Here is a 25,419-nt window from a genome sequence, read left to right on the forward strand (position 1 = left end):
GTACAGATCAGTGAAATAAAACCTCAGGAGTGAAAAGGTCTTTGTGGTTATGATATATTTCTGTGAAGGGTATTTCAAGCATTAATTATATAAGGCAGGGAATTATTGCATGAACAAATAGGAATGGCTTTGCTAATCTGTGGGTTATGTGAACACTTCCACTGGGAATTAGAAGGTTCTTTGCCTCTTCATTTTAGACAAATTAAATGGTTCGACAATTTCCTCATTCTTAATGTTGCATATAACTGTAGCGAATTAAATAGCCACTGTAGTTAAAAATAAAAAGTAGCAATTATAAGGATTGTGATTCAGTATATGTGTTATACCCTGAAGCAGTTCTTCAGAAAAATCACTTTAGAAGTCAGGATTCCTGTTAAAAAGTGCTTGGCTTGAAATGATTGGGCTGGGCAGAAGGTGAACTCGGAGCAAGAGACATCTAGCTTTGCCAACCTAAAAGGACAGTCCAGCGTTAGCTTTGCTTGCTGAAAGAAATGTTTGGGATTGAGTAATTTTAAACATTGGAGAGAATTTAATCTAGAAGAAATAAATATTAAAGCTGTCTTTGAATAAGAGCAAAAATTCCATTTTATGAAGTTTCTGATTCTGTAGAGCCTGGATTGCTTTTTGTCACTCTTTTTTTCTTTTCTAAATTTAGGAAGGCAAATTAAGAAAATTGGTATAAACTGATTTTCTTTGGTATTAGTCTGCATTTTTCAGGGAGAAGGACCAAAAATTTTGTCCACTTCTGGTTGGGAAGAATTCATACCACACCCAGACCACCTGTGGTCTTTGTATGTATTCCAGTGCAACTGTAGTAAACACCTTCTTTGTAATGTTCAAATCTTGGAATTTATCTCCAAGTTTTGAAGAACGACACATGTATGGCTGTGCCTGTCCAAACCATTGGAAATGATGCAATGATTTCTCCTCTTCTTTTCTCAGTGCCAGTGCTAAAGCTGCCCCTCTGAACATTAACAAAGTCTCCAACAGCTTACTGAATTTTGGCCGAAAGCTCATTGCTCCAGCCATGGCTTCAGGTGGGGCAGTGGGCACTCCTGCTGGCGGGAGCAGCTTCCCTCCCTCTTCAATGCCAAGCAGGAGCACAGTGGAAGCCCCTCAGCACCAGCAGCACCACCAGCAGCAGCACCACCAACAGCACCACCAGTCACAGCAGCAGAGGATGATGAAGTCTGAAAGCATGCCAGTTCAGCTGGGCAAAGGTAAAGGGGAAATGTGTGGCAGCACCATGACTGAGGGAACCTTTGGTGTACATCTTTAGGGCTGAAGAAAGTTCTTTCTTCTATTCATTTTTATATCAACATGTACATTTTTGGAAGAAACCGCAAAAAAAAGTATTTTGTTAGGCAGGATGCCTATGCCAGGTACAACAGCAGGTTTGCAGTTCAATACAGAATTAGAAGATATATCAAGAATGTACAAATACTGTAAGAAGTTTTGAACTTTCAAAAATACATTAACTAGAAACTATCAGGCAGGCCAACAAACTTAATCATTACCATAAACATGAGCCAATTAATTTTTCAGATTTTTAGATGCAACCTTTTTTTAACTGGAAGACTAATTTCATACATGTTTTTTCAGGTTATTGGCAAAAAATCCCATGAATAGCAGTATTAGCTAAATACATAATAACAAGTGAAGGAAGTTAGAGAGTAATTCTTAAAAAAAAATTCTTACTCCCTTTAGAATGTGTGGAGCTTATTTAAGAAATTATTTGAACCATAATATGAATTTGTCTTTTAATAATTTGTGATGGCCCTCTGCACTTTTAGTAAACAATGCATCTTTTCTTCATAAGTCTTTCTTTTTATATTTCTTGAGGACAGCTTATTCAAACAACAAATTCACAAGCTCAGCTTTGGTAGTTGTTTGCTATACTCTGCCACACTCAAGGTAGGTTACTGCTTTTCATCTTCAGCCAGCCCATGGCAGTATGTGCTTTTCAAGGAGTATGTAGAGCAAAACAGTATCTGCTGCTTTTACCATCTCATCCAGTGTCATGGTTATGAGCTTGAGGGCTGCTGCTGGTTGCCCTGAACCTTTGCATAGGATTGCATCTTTTTTTTTTTTTTGTCGCCAGATTTGAAAGTGTAAAAGAAGGGAAATAACACTTCATAGCTGAAGTTGGTGTTCTTCCTCTTCCCTGTGGCACTCATATGGTCCAAAGGCCCTTTCATGATACATAGCATCCCCAGCAGACAGTGAGGGAGCAGAACTGAAAGGTACAGCTTTCTTTTGGAGCAGACACATACAGGCACTTCTGTAAGGGCTGCTGCAGCTGATTGGCAAAATCCAGATATGCACTTCTCTCAGTTGTAGAAGAATCTCAAAACTTGCTCCAGCAAGGGTTTTAGAGTGCAGAGGGGAAACTGAAGTGCAGTGAAATTTTGATGATGCAAATGCCGTTCACAACAGTGGAAGTAAAATTAGGTGTAGAACAAAATTATTTACACTGTTTCAGAGAGACTTTTTTTTTTGTTTTCCATAATTCCCCTATGACATTATTCTCTTTTTTCCCTCTTGAGTTTAAAAGTGGTCCTTAGGTTGCTGTTTTCTTTCCCTGCTTAATATAATAAAACATACTATTTGAAGCAACTTCTATAGATAGAATTGACTGTAGCTCAGTCTTGATGTGGCTGCTAAAGGATGGCCTGTTGTATGTGCTAATTAACATGTTGTATCATCAGGAAATGCACCTGATACTTTCCATACAAGAATCAGAATAAAAAATTGTAGTTATGTTTGGTCATTGTCATGTACAAGCTGTGCACATATTGCTCTATCAACAGGAATACAGAAATTTGTTAAAGTTGTGAAGAATTTATGATGTAGGGCACAAAGCATTTTCATGGTAAGAGGAAAAATCATACTGCATCTTCTTCTGAAGTGTATTCTGTCTATCCACATTTGGTACAGCCTTTGCAGAAGTAATTTAAGGACAATAAAATGTACATATACTATTCTTTAATAGGTTTAGATGACAGTTTTCTTTCACATATTAGTGCCATGCTTGTTGCTGCAGACCTGTACAGTTTTAAGTATTTTGCCTATAATTGTATAGAAATTTCAAATGATGGCAGCTATGTTTGCAAGTGCTATAATTTATATTTTTAAAGAGAGAAAAAAAATAACAGAAGTAAATAGAGAGTGTTTTTAGAGGCTTCCCAGTGAATTCTCTCTGAAGTAAATTTAAATGTTCAGAAAAAAAATCCCTATTTGCAGTGACTCCATGGTGGAGACACGCTAAAAAAGCCTTTTGAAGGGCTGCAGGGACCTTTGTAAACAGTACAATCTCCATCACACCTTAAAAACAAGGGTATGCCTTTTCTGTTCTGTGGAGGACAGTAACACCACCTCAAGAAAGAGCTGTACAGTGAATGAGGGCACTCTCTGCAGGTATGAGAAGCTGCCAGTACTTCTATCCCAGACACTGAGATTTAGGATTTAAAATATATTCATACCGTCAGAAGCTCTTGTTCCACTCATGTTTGTGCTGAACTTTTTAGCTTCTATACTGGCTTTTTTCTAGATCTGGATTCTGATGTGGGTTTTGAGTATCTAAAAGCTATTTGGCATGGTTTGGAAATACAAGGCTCCCAAATTACTAACTAGCTATCACTAATTGTCTCCTGTTCTTGTTCTTCACTGTGTGTTCAGCTTTCCTCAGCCTTCTGGAGCTTGGTTATCTTAGCTGAGGTAGGCAGAGACATAGATTTAGGATTTAAATTGATAGATATTTGCACTTCCAGCAAAGTATCTGTAATACGTTACAGATATTCAGTTGGACAGTATAACAGGCCAAAGTGCTGTAAATCTAACAGGCATCAAGCCATAAAATAGGTAATCCATTTTTTCTCTTATTGGTCTTTTCATATTTTGAATACTCAAGTAGTGCTGATAATTTGAATTAATATGTATAGATTTATAAGTTTGAAGAGATTAAATTAATTGGCTGATCTACTTTGTGAAGAAGTCTTTGGTAACAAAATACCTTGCAGGACTGTAAAAATAATTCTATCCCAGCTTTAACAGCTCTGTGTCAACAGAGCTGCCGCTCACAAACAAGCTACCATTCATGCTGCCATACTCTAGAAGAGGGATGATTGGGTTGCAGAATCAGTTGTAATTATTTCTCACTCCAAAATTTTGGTACTTGCTGAATTTCTGTAAGGAAAAAAAATGCATATAATTTAGATAATGTAAATGGAAAAACAGCAGACTGAAAAAAAAATATCCCAACCATAATTGCAAGTCTGTAATTCCAGATGAGTCTTCAGCATTACAAATCACAGCTGAACGAAGTATCCAGACACCTAATTGGAAATTCAGTTCCTCCTAATAATATATTAATCCCATTCAGCCTGTCCTCAGCACAGAAGATCAGGTATCATTACTGATTACTTATGCAAGGTAGCCTGCTAACAGAAGAGGGATTAAAACATTCTCTTGATCCTGCACTATGAAGTAATACATTGGCACAAAAGTTGAATTCAAATATTGAGTTTATTGGATTTTCAGTTGAGGTGGTTATTTTGAAAGATAAAAATACTGGTAATGAAAAAAAACATGGGAAAAAACCACAATTGTTGTCCTGTGTGTTGCAGTGGATCCTTCATCATTCAGAAACTGGATATTCTTTGATTACCAAATGGCAGTGTATTGCCAAGAAAAGAAGCATTTCTCTTTCTCTTCTTCCCTGATAGTGCCAGATACACTTTTCCTTCTAGGTCATTTCATGGTGGAAGCCAAAAGGCTTTTGATGTGAATGCAGCTTTATCACAAGGACACATTAGAGAACCAGTTTAAAGGCAAAGTTCTGCTGAAACTGTATTTAAAGAATTTCCAGGCTACTTTTTGTTTTTATGAGTTGATACTACTGTGCTATTTGCTATAACACAAACAGAATTACGGTAGCCACCACATATGCCCTAAAGAAATGATCCCCCAATTTAGAATTATGAAGTATCTCTAGAAAATAAGTATGCTTTTCATATGGATAAAGTGTCCTTATTAATAGAACTAAGTACAAATTAAAGGAATAAAACACAGATTGACAAATATGGGGTTTTTTCCTATTTAAAAACATATACATATTATTAGGCAATTATGAAATTTTTTGACAGTAAGGATACAACTTCTGAGCTCCTCAGTGTAAGAGAGACATGGAGTGAGTCCAGTGGAGGGCTCCAAAGATTAGGGGACTGAAGCACTTCACTTACAAGGAAAGGCTGAGGGAGCTGGAACTGTGGTCTCAAGAAGAGAAGATAGAGAGGGGATAGTATCTAAAGGGAGGTGTGAAGAGGATGGAGCTTGGAGCTTGGCTTGGAGATGCCAAGCAGTAGCACAAGAGGTAATGGGCAGAAACTGATGCACAGGAAATTCCACCTGAGTATGAGGAAGAATTTCCTTACTGTGCGAGCGACCAGGCCTTGGAACAGATTACCCAGAGAAGTTGTGGAGTCCCCTTTCCTGGAGATACTCAAAAGCCATCAGGACACAGTCCTGAGTAATGTGCCCTAGGGGACTCTGCTTGAGCAAGGGGCTTGGGCCAGGTGACCTCCAGTGGTCTTCCAACCTCAGCCATTCTGTGAAGGTCCCAAATAGCAGAATAACACTGTCTGTAAAGTGCCAGCGACAGAACGGGTTTGACTCTTAAGTTTAGATTTTGATCTAAATCATCGCTTAAAAGCACCGGGGTTCTGCAGCTTGTGACTACCGGTTACCCAACCTTCCTGTTTCCTTTTGCCTGTCCCTACAGCGCTCTCTCACAATGTCCTTTCTGTTCAAAGCAGGGTGCTCCGGCTGAACCCCCCAAAGCTGCGGCTCCTCCCTGGGGCGAGCTGCAGCGGCGGGGCCGCGCTAACGCTGTTGTTTGTTTGCCAGGCGAGGCGGGCGAGGCGGCGCCGCCGGGGCCGGCCCAGGCCCAGCAGCATTCCCCGGCCACCACAGGTAGGCCCGGGCGGCGCCCGCCGTCACTGCCGCTGTCCCTCCACCGAGCGCCGCTGTTGTGCCGGCAGAGAGCTCGGCTCCTCCGCGTCCCTCCCGACCGCTCTCTGTGTCTGTGTGTGTGTGTCTGCCTGTCTGTGTGTCTGTGCATGTGTGTGTCTGTGCATGTGTGTGTGTGTGTGTGTGTGTGTGTGTGTGTCTGTGTCTGTGTCTGTGTGTGTTTGTGTGTGCATATGTGCGTGTCTGTGTATGTGCGTGTGTCTGTGTATGTCTGTGTGTGTCTGTGCGTGTGTGTGTGGGCACCTGTGTCTGTGCATCTGTCTGTGTGTGTGTCCCTGAGTGTCTGTGTCTGTGCGTGTGAATGCGTGCGTATGCGTCTGTGTCTGTGTCTCTGTGTGTCTTGGGCATGTGTGTCTGTGTGTCTGTGTGTCTGTGTGTCTGTGTGTGTCTCCGTGTGTCTGTGTCTCTGTGACTTTTCACTGGCATTTGCCGTGCGTCAGCATCCATCCGTATTACAAACCTCTGTGCTCTTGCACTTTGTAGCCCATTTCCCACTGTCATGGGGGGCCAGTTCCACCATCATTGTCCCTTTTAGCTGCATTACTTCCTTCTTGTTTTATTTGGGGCACGTATTTTGGGCTGAGCATCTACTGTAGTGCTCTTGACTAACAGGGAGTTCACCTGCCTTGGCTGAAAAAAAAAGTATGGATTTGTGTGATGAGGTGGTTTGAATGAATTTTAAAAGTACTGGAAGTCTTTGTTCCAATTTCACTGTAAGAGAAAAAGGGAAACTAATTTATCTGAAAAGTTTTATAAAACTCATCTCATTCTTTTTGCAAATTTAAATACCCTACATCTTCACTATGGCAAATACAGACAGAAGAGCAGATCCAAATGGTTTTGAATTATATATGGTGCCATACTTCTGTTCTTCTTGGTATCTTTGTCCTTGCTCTCCTTATAACTGTGAAATCTATTCTTTTCCTCTGTAGTGACCAAACAGAATGAGCCATAAGTTTTGTATGTCTTTTTTGCATCTTCCTCTGATTTTTCATATATTTTAGCAGAGACCCCCCCCCAAAGTTCCTGGGCATATCCCCCATAACTTAACTCAAATTTAGTAAGATCTGAAGCTCACTTTCCTTTCACTGTAAGTCTTCACCTTCTCCTTGCCGTCATCTTTTACTTTATTATACAGCCCAATTATTGATCACATTAAATTTAAATTATCATTCTTTTCAAGACATTGGAGGTCTCCACAATACCCCTGTGAAGGGTTGCTCCCTTTTTCCACTGCCCCATCTGTGTGTTTTCCAAATGGTTTTGAGGCAGAGCATTTGTCACCCTGGGGTCAGTGCCAGTATCATTAGCAACAGGCAAGTAGTGAGCCACTTAGAAGCCAGCACATGGAGATAATGTTGCTCCTTTTTGCCTCAGAAATGGATGTATTTTTAGCGTGTGAAATCCTGTGAATCATTACTGTGAACTATTTATGCATTTTAGAACGCATATATATATATATTTTTGAAACATCCTATGCAGTAATGTGTTCTGACTACTGCATAAGTCAGGGATCCTTACATATTTGTTCTGTGTGCTTCATAAGCATGTATTTGATTTCCATGTTTATGGGGTTTCTTCAGCCTGTTTTATATAGGTTTTAAGACCTTCTGGTATATGTTTAGGTGGTCAGAGATTAGATTTCTCCAGTGTTTTTTAAGGAGCCATAATATATTTATGTGATATTGACAGAATTAGCAGATGAAAATGAGAGTTTTGATTCAGTGGTGTTCTCAGGTTGCTGATTAAGCTGCTAAAGAAGGAGGACATGGAGTTTAGTTATTAACTGTACTTTATTGCAAACTTTATGCATTTTTATTCTACATGAAGGGTAAGACTTTTTATCTCTTCTTTTTTTTTCTTTTTTTTTTTTTTCTTGAGGAATAATCCAAAATTATAAACTCTGTCCCATTACCTTCTTGTGAAGCTATTGAGTGAGCAGAATGTACCACACTGCACATTAAGAAAGATGTAAAATCAGTAAGACACAGAGTAGAGAAGGTACAAATGGCATTTGTGTCATTGTCCTGAGATCCCCAAATCTCGGTATTGGTGCTACAGTGTTGTTTCCAAGGTGATGTGAGGGCTGTTAATGCCTCCCTGCATACATGATGCATATGAAGGACTTCAGAAGCAACATGGTGACTCAGATAAATGTTACAGCAGCTTCCTTTAAGATTTGGTCTCAGTGATCTTTGTGGGTCCCTTCCAAGTCAGAATATTCTGTGATTCATTAAATTTCTGTGTTGGGAAAATGATAGAGATTTTTTTTTTTCCCCCCCACATTAAGGCAAACAGATACAACTGGTGTGACCTGTCTTTCAGCTTTCATATTTACAGTTGTAAAAACAATGACTCCTCTGGAAATTAGAAAAGCCTATCACAATCCAAGAATTCTGCTTTATGAGTTGCAACACACTGTAATTATTCATAAGTGCTGGTTTTTCTGTCTTAATTCTCAATTATATCCTCAAATAATCCATATCACAGCACTGTTCACAGGGTTGGATGCAGAATAAAAAATATTGCTTCTTAATTATAATTTCCCCAGATTTGCTTATTCATGCTGAAGGATCAGTTGCATCCTAATCTTTCTTCTTACTTGGATATCAAACAAACAGATATAGTATTTTATCACTTCTGGTTTACTGTATCTCTGTCTTAGTTTAACTAGATCTTGTATTGCTCTTGGTGTTATTTGAGCAAATTCCCTTTTAGGACAGCTGTATTATTCTATCCACAAAATCTTCTTTGGTTATGAAAGTAGTTGCATATTCTGTTCCTCTGAGCTGTGATCCATCTTTTGAAGTATAACTGTTTGTAGTGGCCATGAGGATGCTTCTCTGTCTTTTCAATTTCTTACTATATTTTTGACATTTTTTTCCTTAGACCTGAAAGACAGAATATAGGAAAAAAAATCTTCACACATCATTTTTTCCTATTGTTTTACCAAACTGTATAATTTCATGTGTATGGGTTCCTCAAATATATTTAAAGTGTTTTTTCTCTCATTTCTCTCAAATTATCTGTGAATTTTTACCACATAATCTGCTTATTTGCAGGTGAAGTCTGTTAAGTCCAGGCCACACAGTGCAGACTATGTGAAAAATACACATCACTCATTGTTTTTTTCTTTGTTTTAATCTTGACCCTATGGGGAATATATCTTCTTATTACCAGAATGGTAAAGAGAGACTATTTAATCTGATACATACTTAATAAATATTTTTCTGTTGCACTTTACTCTGTCCACCAAATAGATATTTTTTATGTTGAGTATTTATATTGGCTGCTCTTGCTTAGCTGCGTAAACTGCTTTTATAAATGCTTTATTTGATAAAATATGTGATTTCATCTGTTCCAAAACTATTTTTAAGTTTACGTACTGCAAAAGTACACTTCCGTTGTAAATTGCCACTATGAAATGCATAAAATGTCTTTTTCTTACATAAAAGCAAGTGTAAGGACAACGATGTTGCCAAGTGACATGATTTTATCCTAAACTTAGAAATTTTCTAAACATTTCCTTGCAACTGAATTATTTCTGCTGTTGGCCATGCAGTGTTTTCTCCTTTTTCATCTCCAGAATTATTTACAGTGTACTTGATTAATGCATATCCCATTTGTCTATAAAATTTGAAGGCGAAAGTTAAGTGAGATCTATAACAGCCTCTGTCTCATGCGCTTTTAAGGAAACTCCTCAGACTAGATGGTAGGTAGTTAAGTGCCTAGAGGAGGACTGCAAAGAAATAGAAAAATCCAGTTGAATGGAATTGGTGGGAAGTAAAGAATATGTAAAGAAAGAAGTTAGAATAAGAAGTTGCAGAAGAGGGAGTGTGGAGGGATCTGAAGAAGAGATGGAGGCAGACAGGGAGGTTTACAGAAGCATGAGAAGCAGGGCATAAGATGTAGGAGAGTTATAGGAGAGGTGAACAGAATAAAGCAACGGAGAATGAAGAACAAGGTGGGAAGCAATTTATATGTGTTTTCTTCTAGAAAATGTTCAGATCCTTTTTTGGGTTTTGTCATTTAAGGTCTGTTTATCCACATGTGATGTTTTGTTCTTTGCTAGTTCAGTCTCTTTGTATTTAACAGTTTCCTTGCAAAAAGTGTATTTCAAATAAATCTGTATTTATTCCCTTAAGAAAATGTGAATTATTTAATTGCCAGGATCATACTTGATGCTATAGATGGTAGCATGAAAGCACATCAAAACAGAGGAAAGGAAAAAGAACATAAACCCTCTTATCAGAATAACCATGAAACAAGAGACAGAGAGAATTCTTGAGCATTAGCTTTACATGCTATTTAACTTTTTTTCAGAATGGAAAACTCTACAATTTCATTGAGTCTTTCTAGCTTGACTTCATCATACACATGATAAAGAGGTGTTTTAAACTAGCATCTGTCCTAAGGCAATATTTTCTTTATGAAATTTGATGAAAACTGACATACTGGGGTTGGTTTTTTTCCCTCCTGGAACTAAAGAAAACAAAATTTTAATTTAAATATTTGAACATCTCAACTAGAAGAGATGGTCCTTATCAGAGGCTGTCTGATGCATACACTGCCATGGTGGACCAACCCAGGCTTCTCCCCAGATGTCTTCACTATGATAATGGACAATGCTGGATTCTTTTCAAAAGGTCCATGAGATGACTATAAGTAAATATTAAGTAGACTTCATCAAAGTATCTGTTAGGTGGAGATGGCATTAAAATTTGAGGCATGAGAACTTACGTTCATTTGCAAACAACTTATTTTTTTTCCCTGTTTAAAGTCTAAATATTGTGATCTAGATATTCAGTGTCCAACCCACTTTTGGAATCTGAAGCTCTTGTGGTTAGCATTCTTTGCCAAATTTTATAGATGGAAAAAACTATTTCCATTGTAGTGTTGATGACATAAGATTTTATTTTTTTTAATTATGAGATGGTACTTTGCTCATTTTGCCACACAGGGCATGAAGTTCCTCAGTCTTTGGATATATTAGGGTGCATATATTGAGGTGATATTTATATATAAATGTATGTGTGTGCATGTGTATATATATATATGTGTGTGTGTGTGTGTATGTATGTATATATATATGTATGTATGCATATATATATAATATACATACATCATTTAGCATAAATATAGATACAGGTTTGTACTAGTGTATGTTTGTGTATGTATCTATATATACACAAAGATCTTGTGTTCTTCTCTCATACAGAAATTAAGTTCTATGTGAGAACAGTCCTTCAATCTCTCAGTGCATGCTGACACACTTCAACATTTCGTTCTGTGTTGGGCTGTCTGTGACTCTCAATCAATGTCAATTAAGACAAGGAAGTCTTTCTGGGAAAAGAAAATGCCCATTGATTAAGTGTTTTGGTTTTTTTATACTTGCTTTACAGGCCAAAGTTCAAAAAACATCAGTTCATCTCCAAGCATAGAGAGCTTGTCTGGAGGACGTGAATTTACAGGATCTCCACCTTTGTCTGCATCAAAGAAGGATTCTTTCTTCAGCACCATCTCCCGCTCACGTTCCCAAAGCAAAACTATGAGCAGAAAAGAGTCGGTGGGTTCTTTTAACTTCTTTAAGCTATCCTAATGTCACACTGCATTATTCATTAGAGACGCTCATTTCTTCCATACATTGTGAGCATTTGCACTTGGAAGTGTTTCCCTAAGCATGCATTAATGGCCAAACCGAAAATAAGCTATTTGAACTTTTTGTGTTGAGTGGCATATTATGACTCCATTATGGTTTCCATCCTGTTATCCTGCTTGAAATGAAACTGTGAAAGTGCCTGTTGCGTCTGAGAAAGACAAGAGAAGTCCTGTAAGATTCTTTGCTTTGTTAGACTTTTGCTGTAGCCCTGAAATTAATAAACTCTTCAGTGGGAAGCTTGAATGCTCAGCAGATCCAAACATGTCCATCTGTTGTCCCTGATATTCCTTAATACATCAGAGGTTTCCCAGTGTCTGTAGCATCTGTAGTCTGCAGTCACAGTTCTATTTCTTACACAGCTCTGACCTTCCATTTGGTCACAAGAAGCTAGTATTTAAACAGATCATTCTCATCCAGGAAAATCAGCTCTTATCATGGGTATGTTCCAAAGAAATTCTCATCCCATCCAAGATATTTTAGGAGCTCTACCTTGATAAGCTACGTATGCCATGGAACATGAGGATTCTTGTTTTTTCTCTAGACACATTTCCCCTTGTCTCTCTGCTGACAAGAACAGTTGCATAGTAGATGTAATAAGTTGTATTTTTTGTAAGGTGAAGGCACAGTGGTTTTCTCCATTCATTTTTCAGAAATGTAGGCCTTTTGATTTCAATATGTAGGAATTGTAATACCAGATTTCTGTTACAGTGTTCTTCAGGTGTTGCTAATATTGCACAGAAATTTCATCTGAACTTCTCATTGTTTTTTACTTTAAACAGCAGAATCTTTATTAATAGTCATATCATGTTTTCAATTTGATATTCAAAACGTTCTAATGAAATGCACAACTTTGTGCAACTTTGTTCAGTTTTTGTTCACTGAATGGGAGTATTTAATTCTTATTCCAAATGCTTTACTGTTGTCTAAAGAAAAGCTGTGTTTTGTGGCTAGTCAACAAGAAGCTATAATTTTGGTTTGTGACCATTTAAAACACGTTGAATTTCATTTAAAGCTAAAACAATAATTTAATTTCTTTCTGCTTCTCCTCACAGTTGAATAAAAATAAATACAGCAATATTGAACTTTTCTGTTTATGTGGCTTAACAAGATCTAAATACAGCTTTCATTTTCAACTTTTATCCAGGCCAAAACTTGAGGGTTTTGCACCAATATAGTTGAAGAATAAATCCTCCTTAGTCCTCTAATAGACTACAGGAGAATTCATCATTATATATTCATACTCAGTTAAAATCCATTAAGTATTAACATCGAGTTTTTTGTAAAAAATGTCCCAAATTTGGGATATTATATTAATGTTTTCATGAAGAATTTTGGATAAATAATTATGCATTATAACAGATTTGTTGTTCCTATGATAATTTTTAGTGGATTGGTAATCATGATAAATCAGGGCATAAATTTTCAAAATAATTCTTTGAACTGTGATATGTAATTTATATTTTAGCATTTTATGATTAAATGGCAAGAAGAGGTTTCAGGCTATGAAAATCCATTTCCTTGGGTTCAGTTTTTGACTGACCCTTAATATAGGCAAATGGAATTTGTAGCAGATCCAAGAGGAAAAGGTTTGTTTAAATCTGTTTTGTGTTGCACAAGAGGATGTTTGGTTTTTGTTTTCCTGTAAATTTCATAGTACATCATTTTCCACATAGAGTAGAAGACCTCAAAGAGTTCGTCCTAAGGTCCCAAAGTAGTTGTATCAGTATTCTCGAGTTGTATAGTTGCTTCGTTTACAGCTGTTTTCTGGAAGCAGAAGTCTTGAAAATATAATGGATCCACATTGTTTTATATATCAAACTGAACTACTTTACATTTTTAATCTTAAAATTATACAGATTATGTTGTTAAGTGTTAGGGAAATTACCTTTGTTGGAACATTGCCATGCATCAATCTCTTTATAAACTGATGGTTTTAAAATCAAGTATTCTTGGTGTGGCAGATGAAAGATAATCCATTTTCTCTTCATCCTTCTATTTCTAATACAACCCCTTTCCAAGCACAGTGGAAATGGAATGCATTCACAAAAACACACCCTTTAACCTGCAGTTAAAATAAGTCATTTTCACAGACCAGAGGTTATTACTGTAATACTGTCACGGGATGGACAGGACTGTCATTGCCACAGATTGCACCTGGAGTGCAGTGTCCAGAGCTGAGCTCCCCAGTACAAGGGCATACTGGAGAAAGTACAGCAAAGGGCCACAAACGTGATGAAGGGACTGGAGCATCTCTCCTGTGAGGAAAGGCTGAGAGAGCTGGGACTGTTTAGCTTGGAAAAGAGAAGGCTCAGAGGGGATCTCTCCAGTGTGCAGTGTGAATCAATATCTGGCGGGAGGATATAAAGAGAACAGAGCCAGGCTCTTTTCAGTGGTGCCCAGTGACAGGACCAGAGGCAACGGGCGCCAGCTGCAACACAGGAGGCTCTGTCTGATCATCAAGGAAACTTTTTCTTTTTTTTGCTCTTGCGAGCAGCTGAGCACTGGCATAGGTTGCCCAGGCAGATCATGGATTCTCCATCCTTGGAGATATTCAGAAGCCATCTGGACACTAATCCTAGTCAGACAGCTATGCTTGGTGGCCCTTCTTGAGCATGGGCTTGGGCGAGATGAACTTCTGAGGTCCCTTTCAACCTCAGCTATTCTGGGATTCTGTGAGAAGATGATAAACTCTCACAGAGGAATGTGACATGTCCAAGTTCTTCTTTCCTAAAGCCGGTCCAACAAGTTGGGCTTTATCTGTGAGAGTTATGATCAAAATTGATACTTGTTTCATTGCCTCCAGTAATAAAATGTGTCCATTTCTCATGGTAAGGACTTCTTAAGGTTAGTAACATTTGGGTTGTATTTATTCTTCTACATATTTTTTTCCCCTCAGATGCAAAGATCAGTGGAGTGACTTTTTTATTTCTGTTACCAGAAACAGATGTCCCCTGTTTTATTTAGTTAAAGAAATGAATCTACAGCCTCAGGGCTGAATGCACAATATCAGTTCATGTTTTGGCAGCCCATAGCATGCTGATGTTTTTGACATTATTGTTGAGTGGCACAAAGCTGTATGTTAAGGTGAGGTCCACCAAAAGGTTTTGGAAACCTCTTTTGTACCCATCATTGAAATGGTTCCCTGCTCCTTCGTATCCTTTGTGGCTTTCTGACAGGAATAACTTAAACAGCAGTTTCTGGAACTGTCTTCCCATAAACAAACACAGGAATTTTTAATCTGTAATGTACTCTAATGCCCACTATCTTCTGAATGGCTCAGTCTTGCTGGAATAAAGTCCTACAAAATTTCCTCTCCCAGCCTTCCTACTGCCCTCTACTTTTCAGTGGAGTTGTAAAAAAGGGTGCATTTGTGGTCCATTTATTTCTCATTATGTTTCATTTATGTCTCCAGCAACCATTAAAGAAACTCTACCCCTCTTTTTAGCAAATAGCAAAGCTGCTTAGACGTTGATTCTGGCAAATATGGTTGGCTGGTTCCAGTTTCTGGCAGAATATTCTGTAAATTGCTTTCAGACATAGAGATGTGCCAGAGAGGAAACTTCTGAGTCAAACAATATAAACATTTTTTAAACTTTCATTTAAAAAAAAAAAATTAAAAGAATGTGGATTTGGCTGAAAATAAAGTTTTGATTCGGAGAAACTGTGTACTAATAAGTAATTTCTACATAAAAGAGTTCAACTTAAGAAAAATAAAATTACCCATTTGGAAAATACATTAGTTAAAAAGTTCCCAAGAAGGAAACATTTCTAAGGAAAATCTGGAGCAGTTTATTTTCTTTACTAAAGTAATTTACAAACAAGGTTAATCAGAATCCTCATTTCTTCACAAAAATATCCTGAACAAAAGTATCATGCATTTTGCTGGTTTTGACTGCACAGACTTTTTAATTAAATCAAATTTGACAACATATGTTATTGTCCCCACAAGCATGTATAAACAACTGTTACTGTTTGTGGTTTACGTAGCTGGTCTGACTGATTTGAAGTTAGTTATGAGTACCCCTACAGGTTAGAAAATTAATGCATGACATTATTTTCAATTAAGTAGGCATCTGCTGTAGTGATTTAAAAGCCTGAGTTTAAGCATGCAAACATACAAAAGGAGAAGTGGTATATGAAAACCAAAGAGATAATAAAATAAATGCTAGACTGCACAAAGAAAACCATGTAGGCAAGAATTCCTTTGAAGAAGAACATGCCTTTTGTGCATGGTACACATCTTGGAGATGGTTTTTATTACCATATATATTTTCCCTGACTGTTGCTTTTTAAATTTCTTTAGACTGTTTTAAGCAAAATACTTGTCAGTTCAGCCTTACCAATGCCAAACATTTATTTGGAAGTACAAATGCTATGATGAAATGTCCTTTTTTCATTAAGCATCATAAAATGTGCCCAGAAAAAGTTAGTCTGTGTACATCAGCCAATTCTTGATCAGTATATTGGGTTTGTTAGGCCTAAAGTTAAAAACATGTTGATGATTCTCAATGCCATTAAGTTTAAAATACTTTAGTGCCTTAATGTTTAAGTGTTGTTAATACTGGAGGACATATGTCTTCCTTATTCTGATGTGAGAGGTCAATTCAGACACAAAAACAAATGCAATTTATTTAATACTTTATTGCTTGTCTAATTTTGGGGTTAGATTAAAAGAATATTAAATTTCAAATGCTGACAGGTCACATGAACAGGGTTTGTAGAAAAACCTCTGAGATATTTTGCAAGTATGATTCTTTTCTTGGTTGCTTTCCTCTGGCTTACACAACATCCTGAACTCAAATGAGGGAACTGAAAACAGTAGAAGAAAATATAAGTTGCCTTTTATAGTTTTTATTGAAAATACTTGCAAGTTTCTTATAATTTAGTAAAGCAACAGCTGTATGCATGAGTGGCAGCTTTGAATCCTAAAGCTTGCTCCTTATCTTTTTTGTAGTGATTCATTTCAGGGAAAATAAACTGTACTGTGATAAAAACAGGAAGCTAATTGCTTAGGGGAAAAAAAAAATTAAAAAAAATAAAATAAAATAAAAACCCAAGAGGCTCTGCAGTGCTTTTTCTGTCTTATTGCAAGCAATAAACATGTATACAGAACAGAGCTGTGGGGCCATTTGGAATATTTTTTAAATGTCAGTGTAAACTTATATTTCTTTGTTACAAAAGATTCAAATACATGTAGCTGAGTAATGCTTTCCAGTAACTTCCTCACAGAAACAGAATGATAATGCTTGAAAAAAGGCAGGAAGAACATTAGAAATTATTGGGCAGCCCTTTGAAACTGTCAGAAAAGATTTTAAAATTACCAAAATTATGAATGGGTAGGACCATCAGCAATGTTTACAAAAGGATCAAAGTGACTGAGGACAAAAGTGTGATGCTTCACTTCACAGCAGTCATGCTACCAGCAGATGCACAGGACTTGCTCTGTCCATCCTCTTTCCATACATTAATCATGAACTTAATGTTTCAGCATCCCAGTGGCAAAGAAAAACATACCAGAGGGTCTGTGTTGGTGGCTTGAACTGCCCCATTTTCCTTTTCAGTAGGAATTTCATCTCTTCATCCTGTTCTTTTAAGATAGCACCATTAAATTACTAAATTACTAAATTACTGCCCATTTCTGTGCTGAGCTGAGAGACCTGCTCTGAACCCTTAACAAAAACATGGATGCGGATGAGACGCATGGCTCTAAACCAGGCTGTTGTTTTATTAGGGAGTTTTTTGGGCAGAAAGAGTTTCTGTGTTTGGAAGACTTTCCTTCCCACTAGAATAGGTTGTGGCTATGCATTTAATAGCTTGATTCTTATTTTTGTCTGTGTTTCATTAAATCAAACAATTCCCTATAAAAACAACAAGACTTGTACTTCTGTTGTTTTAACAATGTAGTATAAATGGTGTATATTTATAGCCCCTACATAATCACAAATACTTATGTTTTACCTTCCTTAAACTCTGAAAAATTAGAGATTCTAAAACCTTTAAATAAATAACCCTGCTCTGCTCTACATCCTCAATCATGTTAGGAATAATAGCGAAGTTCAGATACATCCAGCCTGACCAGAGGAAGATTTAGTGAAACCATTTTGCAACTGATGCTTAAAAAGAATTTAAGTGAGTACTGAGTTTAACAAAGGGTGTGCTTTGGTAGTCCTTCATAAAGAACTGTGTACTGTGTGTGTTAAAAAGCTTTTTCAGGCAGCAAATTCAAGAAGCATAATTATGTAAGTACAGAACACCAAATCAACTCTTTCAGTAAGGTTCAAGTAAATATATTAGTGTTTCCATGCTCACATTTCTCTTACATTTGCCACAGTGGGCTTATGCAGTCTTAAAGGCCAGCAATGTGTGTACGGATGGGCAGAAAGTCCCTCAGACGTGATAGTGAAACATATTGGAAGAAGTGGGAATCTCATATGCCTATGTATTTATTTATAATTATTTCCAAAATGCTTACAGCCATACCAACTAAACTAATGTATCAGTTTTATTATTTAGGAAAAACTTTCCAATATTCTTAAGTCAACAATCTCAACAGCAGCACTGAGAGAAGCCTTTTATCAGCAAAGGGATAATTTCTAGTACTCTACAGCTCTTTCTGCTCTTACCTATTCCCTTACCAAGTGGAATACTACACATTTTCTCAGCTGTTTGGTGCCTACCCATCCACAATGAGTTATGCCCAGTTTTTTGCATTCCATGGATCTTGCAGATTTTTATGGGTTTCACTTTTTAAACTGTCTTTCAGCCATCCCACAATGCAGTGCCAGCAGGTGGACTTGTGCAAGCAGCAGGTAGACAAGTCTCCCGTGTCTTGTGTCTGCTTGCAGAGATTTCTTTCCATTCCTGCTTTCTTTGTCTCCAGGCAGGACTTTTCTCCATTAGTTGTATTTATCCTTCCCATCTTCTTGCTAAGGAAAAATTGTCTGACCACAGAAGTGGAATCTTTTTAAGAGGAAAATGTGCCCAGATTATATGAAAACAAGTCCTTCTCATGCTCCAGTAGTACAGTTGCTGGTTTCTAGCTCTGAACAGTGAGGCTGATGCACCTAGAAGCTGTTCCAATAATAGGTTCAACAGTGGGAGCTGCTTTGAAAAATTTCCAAGCCCATGGTCCTTTGGCACTAATGTCTCCAGGCAAGGTGGGATGTGGCAAACTAAGCTAATTCCAACAGCGCAAGACTGGCAAATTGACTTTGAACTGTTTAAGATGGAAATTCAGCAGCAGGACCTGGTGATTAGAAGCTGTTAACCAGAGTTTCAGCTATTTTCAGGACTTTAATTGAAATTAAATATATCTGTCAGGGTGTAAGGAGATCCTCTGAGGCACCACCTATCATTTAATTCTAAATTTCTATGTGTTTTTAGCTTTTTTTTAAGGGACAATAAATCACATAAATTGATAATCATACATCAACACTATGAAGCAGCTATTTTGCCTCAAAGTCACCAATCTTGGTAGAGTTTATAAATAAATATCTATTAAAAATAAATATTATTTGTAGAGAATAATAAATAAACATATAAACTCCTAAAACCTAGGGAGCAAGGAGGAGGAGAGTTATTCTAGTTTGGAAGAAGGGAAATAATTGACCACAAATTCTTGTTTCTTCAAGAAAGCTACAGATACATAATGCAGTAAAATAATTTTTCTTGAATTTTGAAAGTGTGGGTCTCCTCAACAAATGCTAACTCTAGAATGCTAGAAATTTGGATGCTGGAAGAGAGTTCCTGGGTTATTTGTTATACAGAGTCCGAGTTGCAGCCCCTTTCAGTTTTGTTGGGGCTTATTCTCTGTTTTGAGGGGGAATGTTAAGTATAGAAAGGCTGAAATTCTTATTCTTTTAATCCTTTTTTATAATCTCTTTGTTCTGTTTATGTGTGCATAGCTTGGAGAAGCATCATGAGATGCCATCCCTTACTGTGTTGTTACAAACAGCACACAAAGGAAGTAAGGGGATTGTACTAATTCCCAAAAATATGTGCCTTTGCAGGTGAATGCCTTCTAGCATTTTAATTTATTGCCAAATTTGTCTTGATTTCATTCTACTTGAACATTTTTATCTATATTATAAAATTCTTTTCTTATCTTTGATACTCATATTCAATCTGAGCCCTCTGAACCAAATAATTATTTGTTGTTGTTGTGTTGGTACATAACCTATTTTAGCTTGGCTCCTTGGAGTTACAGTGGATATTTTGTTGGCCTTTCCTTCATTTTCTTATTTCTTCTCAGTCCTAGTCCCTCCACCCCTTTCAGAGGGCTGTCACAGATTTTCACAAAAGATTTGACAATGGCAGTTCTGTTTCAGGTTTTAAGACAGGTAGCTGCTCTTCTGAATTTACTCCTTTGAGCAGAAGAGGTTGCATTGTACCCTGAAGTGTTTTAACAGCACTACGTTTGGAACCTAGACTTCTAGGATTGCTGTTCTCCTAATTCATTTGTGCTTACTCTTATGTCCTCTGATATATTTTGAGATATACAGTACTATCAGAAAGCAAAACTGGAAAGCAACAGGTCAAAATAATGATAAGATAGAGGAGAAAAGAGATTAAAAAAAACCCAAGGTTTCTCTAATTTGACAGAGAACCTACTTGTGCTTTAAGGGTTCTGATCTAGAAAAACACTGAAATAAGTATGTAACTATCAGTAAGTATACTTACTATCAGTAAATAAGTATAAAGTCTGAACATCTATGCTTACTAGCGCTACACTACACTAGTGAAATTAAAAGAAAATTTGAAGAATATATAAGAAAAAAGGGAAGAAAGACATTCCTACTTAAGCTGTCTCGTACCACACTGGAATAGCAGTCTGAGTTAAATGGTGTAAAAAAAAAGCATAAAGAGGAGTTAAAGTGGTATAAAATAAAATCATGGCTCATGTTTGCTCTGCTTTTGTCTAAAGGAATAAAATACAATAAAATACAAGTTTGTTAGACTTAGCAGAAAGTATTGTGTAACATTTATGAAAGTATATTCAAAATAATAAAAACCAGGCAGTTGTGAAGATGTGCAGAAAACAAAAGATGAGTTATTTCGGAATACATTAAGTGTGGGGATATTTCAGTTAGTGCATAGACATATAAATAATGTCAGATAATGGTTCAGCACAGGAAATCAACAGATAATCTCTACTTCTGCAGGAATTAGTATATGAAGATAGTATCTGAACTTCTTTATGTCCTCCCTGGCTAATATATTAATATTCACAAAATTTAATTTTGTGCAAAAATTTCACAAGTACCAAAATTTTCAATTTAAAAGTGGCAATTTACATTTCACCCCTGACTCTAAAGTGCTTGGTGCACTTTCATCTGATCATTTCATAGCCCCTTCAGCATAGAAGAAAATTTCTCTAAACATCTGCAAAATAAACGCTTTATGAAAACTCTCTCCAAAATTCCACCTTTTCATCAACAACAGCTTGGCTCCATGCAGAAGCCATGTCTAGAAGACTGACTAATATAGCCATATTGTTTCCATGTCCTCCCCATATGTGTGTCTCCAGCCATCTGTTGTCTCTTGGCTTAGTCTGTGAAGTCCTTCAGAGGAGTGGGATTTTTCTTCATGTTTCTTCATGTTACAGCAGTGTAAGGCCTTGGTCCTGGTAAGGGACTGTGAGTGATACAGTTAAATAACAAGTTAAATTCATAAATAAAATAAATTAAAAGCTTGGGTTAAGTTCCACTGTATGTAATTCAGTGCTCAGAAAGAGGGGTTTCTGGTTTAAATGTCAGCATATGCTGTACACTGTTCTGTGGCTGGCATAGAATGGGGGTGTCAACCAACATTCAGCTGTCACAGATTCAAGATTATAAGGTTAAATCTTGAATTTAATTCTTAGATTAGAAAATTAAATAAATTCCCACAAAATGGAAGGAGTAGCCACTGTTTTTTATTCCAGGGGAATTTGCTTAAAATTAAATGAGAAAGCAATTTATGCCTTGCATCTGAGTCTTGTTTGCCTTGTAAACTGCTATTAACATATAAAAAGTATACTCTGTGTATAATTTATGAATAAGAACTTAAGTACTGGTAAGACTCTTAGCAAGTCCCTGACTTCAGGATTTCCATGTATCAATCTCATTTTTCTCATCATTTTCCTCTAACTGTTTTGATACCTCGTCAAAATTATTTTCTAATTTTCCCTTCCAATTTGCTGAGAGCTATGGGATGTTTCCTGAGTGCTCTTACAATGAATAGTGGAAAAACTGAAAATGTGACTGGGAAAATTAATATAAGTAGCTATTAACTACAGGAAAAAACAAACAAGCAACAAAAAAAAACCACACCACCATGAGCTCAAGACATCACTGATGTGCAAATCTGTATAGTCTGGAAGAGTATTCTGGGCAGTAGTGTTATATATTTATTTCATCACATTGTTTTCTCCACACTTCACCCAATCCATCATTGACCAGCATCAGAATAGATCCGAGGAAGACTGGGCTCTTCTGCCAGCTCAGTTCTGTCACTGGTTTGTTTGTGGGTTTTTTATGTTTTAAATTTCAGCATTAGTGCTTAAATACCTTAAATACATTTAAATACTCTTCTCTTTGAAGGTAGTTTCTTTTCCACAGCACTTAGAACTTGGTAGTGCTGCCAGGTTAATTCTTATTCAGGATTCAGATTTAAAATTAATGGAATTTTGCCATTCTGAGCATTCATGAATTAAATGCTTGGACATACATTGTTGTAAGCTTTGACAACAGAGTTTGCTCTTTCTTGACTTTCCTACATGGGTTAAACAGAAAAAGTACAATTTTTCTTTGATCTCTTGAATAGCAAGACTGAAAACTGTATGGCATTGGATTACTGTATGGAAAGAAAGGATTACAGTCCTGATTTTCTGGGTTTGTAGTCCCTATTTTCCATAATGCTGTGCTAAGTTACATGTCACGTATTTGGGAGAAAATTTGTTTAAACTGATAAAAGCAATTTTGAGAAATAGTGGCTTTTTCCGAAATTGTATGTCATCAGACCTTGTAAAGGATACCAAATTCCAGTGCCCTTACCTATGCAAACCATATTGCAGCTTGTAAAGCCATGAACTGTACAAGGATAGGATTTCAATGTCAAAAGTGTAAAAGTTTCTGTTCTTGACTATAGTGACCACTTTCAGTTATTCACAGCTTTTTTTGTGATGCAGTAAAATTTGATGAAAAATGGGGCATGGGAGAGGCATCGCTGATCTCATTACAAGCTGAGGAAAAAAGGAAGGATATAAAAATTTATTTCCATAGCTCTTTTTGTAAAGGTGAGAAGATAGATTAAAGGAAGGATAATAAAAACAGAAGAACAAGCTTTTGACAAATGGAGAATACCAGAACTGCATAGACTGGGGGGGAAATAGCAAAGAAATGTCAAAAAATCAATCATAAAGAAGTAAGTTCTCATGGCAAAAGGAAATAAAAAGGAAATGTAACAATGGAAGCAAAGTTCTATATGTTGATAAGAAGAAAGACAAATATGAGAAACATAAGTGTAAATCAAGTCTTTTGCAGATTCAGTCTTGCAAAAAGCAGGAAAATAGCTAGAGATATGTATATGAAGGTGCTCAAATAGAATCTTGGTTTTACTGGAGATATAAATTCTAGCCTGGTTAATATTGTCAGTAAAATGTAAATCAATGTAGTATCACAAATAAACTACTTCCTTTCATTCTCCTGTTAAATTCCAGATGTTAATGGTTGTCTGTAAGGCTCTACATCATCTGCAAGGCTGAAGGTGTGTAATAGTTTTTTGAGAACACTGGAACTGAATTTTCAGAAAGTATTAAGTTGTTTTCTGCAAGATTGCACACATAAATTTGCAGATATTGGTCTCCAATGTCTAATGCAGTGATTCCTTGGTTTGATTTCCTGCTTGATTTGCTTCTCATCCTCATAATGAAGCTCCCAATATTAGAAAACATTGAGCTTTATGGAGTATGTTGTTTGGTAAATTGACAGTGATTTTGTATTTTGGTTGAATGAGTTGGAATTATTCAGGTGTTTCTGGTGCTGTGTGTGTCAGATCAGTTAAAAGGGCAGTTTCAGCTGAAAGGCTGGTCAAGACCATACTGAATTTCTCCTGACTTAGGTTTGGCCTGTTGAAGGGTTTATAAGTCTGTGTTCATGCATAAGAGAGATCAAATCAGCACTGCTATATGTACACAAAATAAAAATAGTATCCAGGCTACTCATTTTGTTAGCACAGTGAAAAGTTGCACTTAGAGGTGAGTGCAATGTATACTGCACTGAGAGCATCTGTACTATGCTGTCTGTGATTCAGTTGTTTCATCTAATACTGCTAAAGAATTTGATGTTAGAATACTGAAAAATGGTCTTTTTTCCCTGAGGAGCTTTGTTTTTTTGCTGCTTACCTGTACAGAGCAACCTCTGAAAGGTACTGTGAAAAGGTTAGTCTTAGAAATGTTGTATAGAAGAGACTTCTGCTTAAGATGCTACTTGGAATATGATCACTAGCATTCGGTCAGGTCAATGACTTTGAATAGAAGCTACCTCTTCTGTAAGTAACCTATTCCAGTGCTGCGCTACTCTTCTAATAAAGAATATTTTCCTAATGACCAATTTGAACTTTCCAAGGGGCAGTTTTTGGGCCATAGTACCATCTGTATCATCTGTGAAGAGTTTGATTCCATAATCTTTGTCACATCATGTATTTACAGGCTCCCAGTAGATCCCCTTTGAGCTTCTCTTCACCAAAATAAACAAGCACTGCTCCTTCAGCCTCTCCTCCAGACCTGTAGCCTTCACAGCAGCTCTGCACTGGGCCCTCTCCAATTTCTCAGTCTTTGAACTCCAGGCCCAAAGCTTTATTAAAGGTGAGGGCTCACAAACACTGAGTAGAAAGGTGTGTCATGACTTTCCTGGATCTGCTGACCACATTGCTCATAATGTAGCTCAGTGCAACTGTTTACATTATTAATGATAAGATAACTTTATTATAAACAGCTCAACAGCCACTGTAGCCTCCATATCCTTTTCAGCAAGTATGAAACAAAAAGTTCCTTCCCTGTCTGCAATGGCACATTGGGATTTTTCTTCTCAGGTGCAGAATTTTATGCTTACAGAAATTTCTAAAACAGAAACCTCAAAAAGGCTTCTCTTGCCTAGGCTTCCTGTGTCTCATGGTGTTTGTGAGTTGAAGTTCCACCTGTTAGTCCAGCAGCAACACCTCCCAATTTTGTATCATCTGAAAATCTACTGAGTGTACATTTAGTCTCCTTATCTGGGCTATTGATGAAGATCCTGAACAATGTCTTCAGAGCAGTGCATTTGTTACTATGCTCATTTCCAGACATCAACTGGACATCAAGCGACTGATTCTGTTCTTTAAGCTTGGGATTCTGAACAATCCAGCCCACCTACCGTCCTTTCATTCAGCCTATACGTCATCATATTATAAGTGACATCACATATTATAAGTGACAATGCTTTTGGAAATGTGTCAAAAGCCTAACTAAAGTAAAACTCCATTGCATTCACTTCCCTCCCTTCATCTGCATGCCCAGTCATTTCATCATAGTGGGCAACCAGCTTGGTCAAGCATGATTTGCTCCTGGTAAATCCTTGTTGACTTTTCTTGATTATTGTCTTGTCCTTTACATGTTGGAAATTGATTCCAAGAGGACATGCTCCACGATTTTTCCAAGGACTAAGGTGAGGCCAACCATTGTATAGTTCCTCAGATACCCCTCCTCACTCTTGTTT

The 25,419-nt window shown here is 37.1% G+C and overlaps 1 protein-coding gene across 8 annotated transcripts in view; it reads left to right on the top strand.

Annotated features, from left to right (window-relative positions):
- The window catches only part of TBC1D5 (TBC1 domain family member 5), a 315,390-nt gene that overhangs the window by 262,172 nt on the left and 27,799 nt on the right, over positions 1 to 25,419 (top strand). For 5 of the 8 annotated variants that reach the window (XM_088054565.1, XM_088054556.1, XM_088054558.1 and 2 more), the window contains 4 exons: positions 943 to 1,220; positions 5,905 to 5,970; positions 11,430 to 11,593; positions 25,336 to 25,368. In XM_088054565.1, the coding sequence (XP_087910691.1) occupies positions 943 to 1,220; positions 5,905 to 5,970; positions 11,430 to 11,593; positions 25,336 to 25,368 (541 nt within the window). The remainder of the gene's footprint in view (positions 1 to 942; positions 1,221 to 5,904; positions 5,971 to 11,429; positions 11,594 to 25,335; positions 25,369 to 25,419) is intronic. The other 3 variants (XM_014248648.2, XM_088054576.1, XM_014248646.2) reach the window with 3 other exon arrangements.

This window comes from Pseudopodoces humilis, chromosome 1, assembly GCF_049639895.1.
Source record: "Pseudopodoces humilis isolate 2021_Gansu_Grassland_sample_001 chromosome 1, ASM4963989v1, whole genome shotgun sequence".
Classification (NCBI taxonomy): domain Eukaryota; kingdom Metazoa; phylum Chordata; class Aves; order Passeriformes; family Paridae; genus Pseudopodoces; species Pseudopodoces humilis.